This window comes from Mya arenaria, chromosome 9, assembly GCF_026914265.1.
Source record: "Mya arenaria isolate MELC-2E11 chromosome 9, ASM2691426v1".
Lineage (NCBI taxonomy): Eukaryota > Metazoa > Mollusca > Bivalvia > Myida > Myidae > Mya > Mya arenaria.
Genome location: NC_069130.1, coordinates 54,502,234 through 54,508,183, shown reverse-complemented (window position 1 = coordinate 54,508,183; position 5,950 = coordinate 54,502,234). Strand labels below are relative to the sequence as shown.

Here is a 5,950-nt window from a genome sequence, read left to right as displayed (position 1 = left end):
ACTTGTTTCGCATTATCTCCACTATCTGGATAGTTGTACGGTCTAGCTGCCTCGATGTAGTTAAAGCTTCATTGTACCAATACCAATGTTCTTGTTATACCATGTCACCGGTCGTTTTTTGTTCTCAAAATTACTTAAAAATTCAGGTTCCCAGACCGGGGTAGTATTTCCAAAGGACCATGATGAAGGGTCCGACGATAATACAGGACGACTCAATTTAGCTACGAAAATACCAATCAAAGTTTTTCCTAGCTCCAAAATATCAACTCTATCATGCTAGCTTTTAAAGTTACTTTATGAGCTGATAATGGACTCGAAATAGAGATGCGAAATAAAGAATGTGAATGTTATTTAGTTATTATACATTTCAAGCAAGGTCATGATATGTATGTCGGACAAGATATTTCTACTTTTGCTTTGGTTAAAATAACATATTAAAGAAAATGCCGTGTACAATAAAAAAACGATTATGTAGACTTCTTGTTACGTTCACCTCTAGTAGATTTGATTTGCTAGGTAATGCTTATTATTTGCCCGCAATTAACTATCACCTGATTGGTCAAACACGGTATACAAAGAGGTCGTCGATAAACTCTATATTTCTGAGAAGTGAGATATATATCACCTAAATTAGCGTCAAGCTTCTTTCCGAGAAGTGAGATAGATATGACCTCAGTTAGTGTCAAGCTTGTGGCCCACAGCTATTCTGAATAACACGTTTAATCATAGATTGGAATTATTAGTGCAGACTGGGCAAGTTATGTTTATTTTAGGGAATATTTTTGAACATACGGGTAGGTCGCGCCAGGTTCTGTTTGCATCAATGATTTAGTAGACCATAATTGCCAGATACTTTCGGGTCTCTATTCATGTTTCATGTTCGCTTTCACACTTATGATTTAATCGTTTGCATATGGGTGCTGTCTTTCAAATGTCAGGAATTATTACAAGTACTGTTGGCAATGTCTTGGCATTGAATTAATAAAAGTGTCATAACTGCCATCTTAGCAATTTCAAAATGAAATACACCTGACTATGCTTTCATTTCTTTCACAAAACACACAATCAGCAATGATGTGTTTGAGTCATTAATTAAACAGCTATTTTGCAATTACTGTTAACGAGGTTTAGTGTTATCAATACTTCGAGTAATAATTCAAAGAATCTTAGGAACGCAACTTGTATATAGATAGTTTTCTATACATTGGCAACATGTAGCAAGTCATTCACAAACAATAAATAATAAGCATATATGTTGAAAAATATCATCAATATGTTAATTAAAGTGGATGAACGAACGAATAAATTCTACAAAATTGGAGGTCCCCAAATATACGACAAATAACTATTTACTATGTATTTATTGTTTAAGCAGTGTAACCGAATATTTGGTTAGTTGTCTTACAACTTGCAGCATAATTGTTTCATAATAAGCATGAACTAACAGCACATTTATTGTACACAATTAGTTGAAAAATACAATGAGATATATACTTAAGGAACGGTTTGATAAACGTTTGTTTCTATGAAGCTGAGGTTGTTGCTATATCCCTTCAAAAAAGAATAAAACTGTTTTAAAAATGTTTCAAGTACTGCAAATAATTGGATATTTAATTCTTAAAAAAATGTTGATGAACATACTAATAGAGCAGTATTTGCATGGATAAGCCTGTAGCCAAACAATAACGACATCATAACGTTATGCTATTGGCAGTATTTACGCCATGATGGAGAGACTCAGTTTTGAATTTGTTTGTGTTTGTTTATCTTCCTGCGTATCGGAACGGTAAAAAGTAAGCGTAGCTTTAACGTGTCAAATCAATTAGTGAAATAAAGTATAAATGTATTCACTTATATGCTCGCTAGTTTTTAAATATTGTCCTTTGCACCAGGGTTCAATATTGTTACTTCACCCACTAGTATTGTGATTAAAATTATACACTCGAGCTGAATCACATTTTCTATTTCAGTAACATAGCCTGTTGGTTTATTAAATAATACAACGTTGAACCATCTTTATCAACGTAAAATAACAGTTGAAATAACAAAGAATACCACAGAACCAAACATTCGCCAACACAGGTCACATTTATGAATGTTTGTAATAAATTACCCGATCTCCTGCTTTACGTATGCACACAATAACACATTTTATTTTGACTTACTGAGAAATGATTTTGCTAACATTTGCAATTGCAAATTTAAAACAATATGTCAGATGATAATATCAGATTATGATATTTGTCAAAAATATAATTATTGTAACTGTTTTATGAATGTTGATATACAATAAGCATTACTTTATACACATATAAAGGAACAACACATACAATTATAAAACAGTTACCTTATTACTTTTATAAAAATAGTGCAGTGCCATATATACGTTTTCGTTTGTATATATTTATAACTAAAATAAATTTTTTATCATGCAGCCATTTTGTGTTTTAGTTAATAAAGTGATTGTAAACTGTCTTTAGTCTAGATGTATGCATACATACTCTACACTAGTCGTACACCGAGTCAGGTGTTCCAATCCAGACATTTGCATCTGGTAGTAAGCTTAATCACACGAGATACTCAATATTTTGTGTTAATAATATCTACAGATTGCAGAGGTTGAACATGATTTCTTATGCTTATTCAAAAGTTAAAACGTCCAACCCTTCCATTTTACGACAGATCATCCAATCAGATGTATCGTAATATTGATTCCAAACTAAATATCCAGCATATAATTTGAACGCAGGTGCATAATACTGTATCATATAAGTTTACACCAAATGTTATTTTCTTCATAAAATTCAACGTTCCTTATATACTACACATTCCTTTCCTCATGTGATAACACATGACCTTAAATAAATTATCCCAGGCCTTTTCATGTTCGTCTGTCCACACTGTTTCCAAACTGGCCTTAATTGAGCTGATGAACTGGGGACCCATCAACTGAAAACAAGCAATATATATTGAAAGGTTAATTGTTCAATATAAAACAGCATACAATGCAAGAAAAATGCATGCATGAATTCGAATTCTCGAAAACCGATTAAGTTGTCTATACAATAACTCTTTTCTTTAGTGTACCTTCTAATGTCTGTTACCTCAACAGTTAAATTGATAAACCATTGAACGAAATTGTTAAAAACTACCAGTCTTTCTAGTGCGGCGTTCCAATGTGAGTGTCATGGCTTGATACAAACACCGTAAACAGCAGGAAGGAGAACCTCCACTGAAGGCTACTGTTGTTTCACAAGTTTTTTTTTTATTCTAATCGAAGTCAGCATGATAATAGATACCATGCATGATGCCATTGTACTGACCAGCTGACTGAGACATATAACCTAGAACAAGTTTGACTTCTCGTTATGACAGGGCCCGTTCACATTCTGAGAGGCTAAGTTGAAAAAAATATCAACAATTAAACTCTGCAACTTACATCAATGAATTCAATTTTGACAGAATAGTTCTTGTGCCGAATGCCCATTTCTGTCATAAGCTCTTGTAACTTGTCCCTGTTGTCGAGTCTATAAATACACTTGTTCACTGTTCCCATTACTCGTAGCGCATGCGCACGAAGTATTGCGTTATATTCTAGGTCGGATGTGTTAACTGCCCGGAATGACATGAACGCATCGTGCACATCTGGATGGGTTTCGAACAGACTGAAAGTATAAAGAAGTTTGATGAGATGATTTAAAGGTACTTCGAGTTTCTCTTGTATAATAAACAATGAAACGTTGACTATATACTAGAAACAAAGGCACCTTCTGTTTTAATATAGTACGAATTTTTCGTTTTTGTAGAAAGAAAACTAATCATTTAATTAAGAGAGGATATTGCAGTACGATCAAACCGATATATTTAGTTGTTGAATACGACTTTTAATTTATAATTATTTGAATATGTATGACTTCCTTCAATATTATATAGACAACATTATGCTGCATTCGGGGTAATGTTATATAAAATTTTCATATTCATAATATATGTTTCGACAGCAATGTATATATAATGTTGATAAATCAAAGGCTTTTGAAATGTCATTGGCTTAAAGTTAAAAAATGAATATATTCATTCAACTCTAACTAGTTACAACAAACAAGATTACCAACAAGTACGTTTTAAGAAATCAACATTTCATTTCACGAATGACAGGCGCTTAAAACAAATCTTCGTAATAACTGTAAGATACTTGAGCATGCAGCCTTATGTCAGAAACCGTCTTATCAAAAGAAAACACAGAATTAATGCGATAAATCAAAACATAGGTTAGTGTTTGACATTTAGGAGATACTATCTTTTATCAGTTTCTTGCAAGGAGGGATCCGGTAAAATTATTCTTTCTCATGCTAACGAACAATGGCACTTTGTATGTTTATCAAATAAGCGACACTGTTCACAAGCTTCTATTTTTGGAAATATAGTTGCTTCTCTTTATAGAAGAGAAATATATTTTTATTTTATGATTATATCAATTATATCATTTAACCAAAACCATAGTCAATTCGCATGTCATTTAGCCCAATTAATTGATGGGTAATGTAGACAAATTATGATCTTGTTACGGTCGCGGTTAAACCATACAGGAAAAATGTTATGTGCTAAACAAACCAAATATAATGTATATGAATGCTTTCAGTTAATTTCTGCTTACAATCAGTTACTCCTCATCCTATAGTCAAATATCATTGAGAGTGTTGTTACCTTTTATCTAATTAAAACAGTGTATATATAGTCTTCACCATGAGGCGCACAAGTTCCATGGTACTAATAAGGCACACATCCAGATGCCTTTTCTAAAGTATGTAAGTAGATTAATTTGTTCAAAAGTATTAGGCAATAAATACCTAAAAAATCTGGATAAATTAGCTATGAGGGCCTTAAACATTTGTATCAGAAATAGGTGAATAACAATTCATCACCGAGACTGTCCTATTAAAGATACTTGGGTTGCAACACTGATTTCAATATTTATGATGTTAACAATCAACATACTTTGATAGTGAAAGTAAAATAATAGAAACATTTGCATTTTAAGCGAGCAAGTTAAAAGGTCATTTCAAAAATGCACTTGACAAAAAGCTCAAATATAAACAGCATATTTCCTTCAATTCAAAAGAGTTACATGTAATATGATACATCTCAAAAATAAAAAGTAAGTATTAAACAAATTATGACAAAAATATATTATTTCATTGTGGCCATGGAAATGAGTCATATATACGAGTAAATAAAGACAAACCTACCCTACAAAGGTAATAATTCCAACTTTTGCAACATCCTGTTGAACTGTGTTCCAGCAGTCTTTAAGAATCTCAACTTCACGCTCACTAATTTCAGGCGGTAGAATTTGAGGATCAAAAGTTGAACGAGTTTTGTTATTATTTCTACTTATCACGCGGGATTCGTAATCATCCGTTTGTATTGATCCGGTCAAAGACCTTTTAATGCGTTTAAATAACGACATTTTTAAAACCTTTCTCCGAAGCACTTTGTGTTAACACTTGCTTAAATGTTATCACTCAGATTTAAAAATAATAATACCGCAATTTTTATACATCATATATTATATAATATGTTCTTGCATTAGTATGTTCCCTAACTCATATCTGTCTTTCTAATGATATTTTCCAATACATACATCATTTCATATCCACCGAGTTTTCGTGTGTGGTTATTGGATTTTGCAATGAGCTGCGTTTTCAAATAGGTATAGGCGGATAGTTGGAATGCTTGTAAATTGCTGACTGATATTCGACTAATGGTACTGTTTCATTTGAAATTCATCGACATTGCCTACTGTAGTCAGAACATTTATTTTATGGCGTATGTTACGAAATCCATTAACACACCGAAATTGGCTTGGATTAGTACTAGCTTTACACATACTATACGGGTAGTAGGCGATAACATCAACGTCTAAAGTGTGCAAGGGTCATTCAAAATA

General features: G+C 32.5%; 1 protein-coding gene across 1 annotated transcript; it reads right to left on the bottom strand.

The window, feature by feature from the left end:
• Positions 1–1,371: 1,371 nt before the first annotated feature.
• On the bottom strand, positions 1,372–5,626 carry LOC128203053 (cytoglobin-1-like). Its single transcript, XM_052904308.1, has 3 exons — positions 5,250–5,626; positions 3,440–3,665; positions 1,372–2,949 (listed from the first exon to the last, which is right to left on the bottom strand). Exons 1-3 carry the CDS (start codon positions 5,468–5,470, stop codon positions 2,815–2,817), a joined length of 582 nt encoding a protein of 193 aa, XP_052760268.1. The 5' UTR covers positions 5,471–5,626; the 3' UTR covers positions 1,372–2,814.
• Between the last annotated feature and the right edge of the window lie 324 nt (positions 5,627–5,950).

Coding starts and splice junctions, on each gene's coding strand:
- LOC128203053 (XM_052904308.1), bottom strand. CDS start 5,470: ATGTCGTTATTTAAACGCATTAAAAGGTCTTTGACCGGATCAATACAA. Junction 3,666..5,249: donor GGAATTATTACCTTTGTAGG/GTAGGTTTGTCT, acceptor TTATACTTTCAG/TCTGTTCGAAACCCATCCAG. Junction 2,950..3,439: donor TCAAAATTGAATTCATTGAT/GTAAGTTGCAGA, acceptor GCTTGTTTTCAG/TTGATGGGTCCCCAGTTCAT.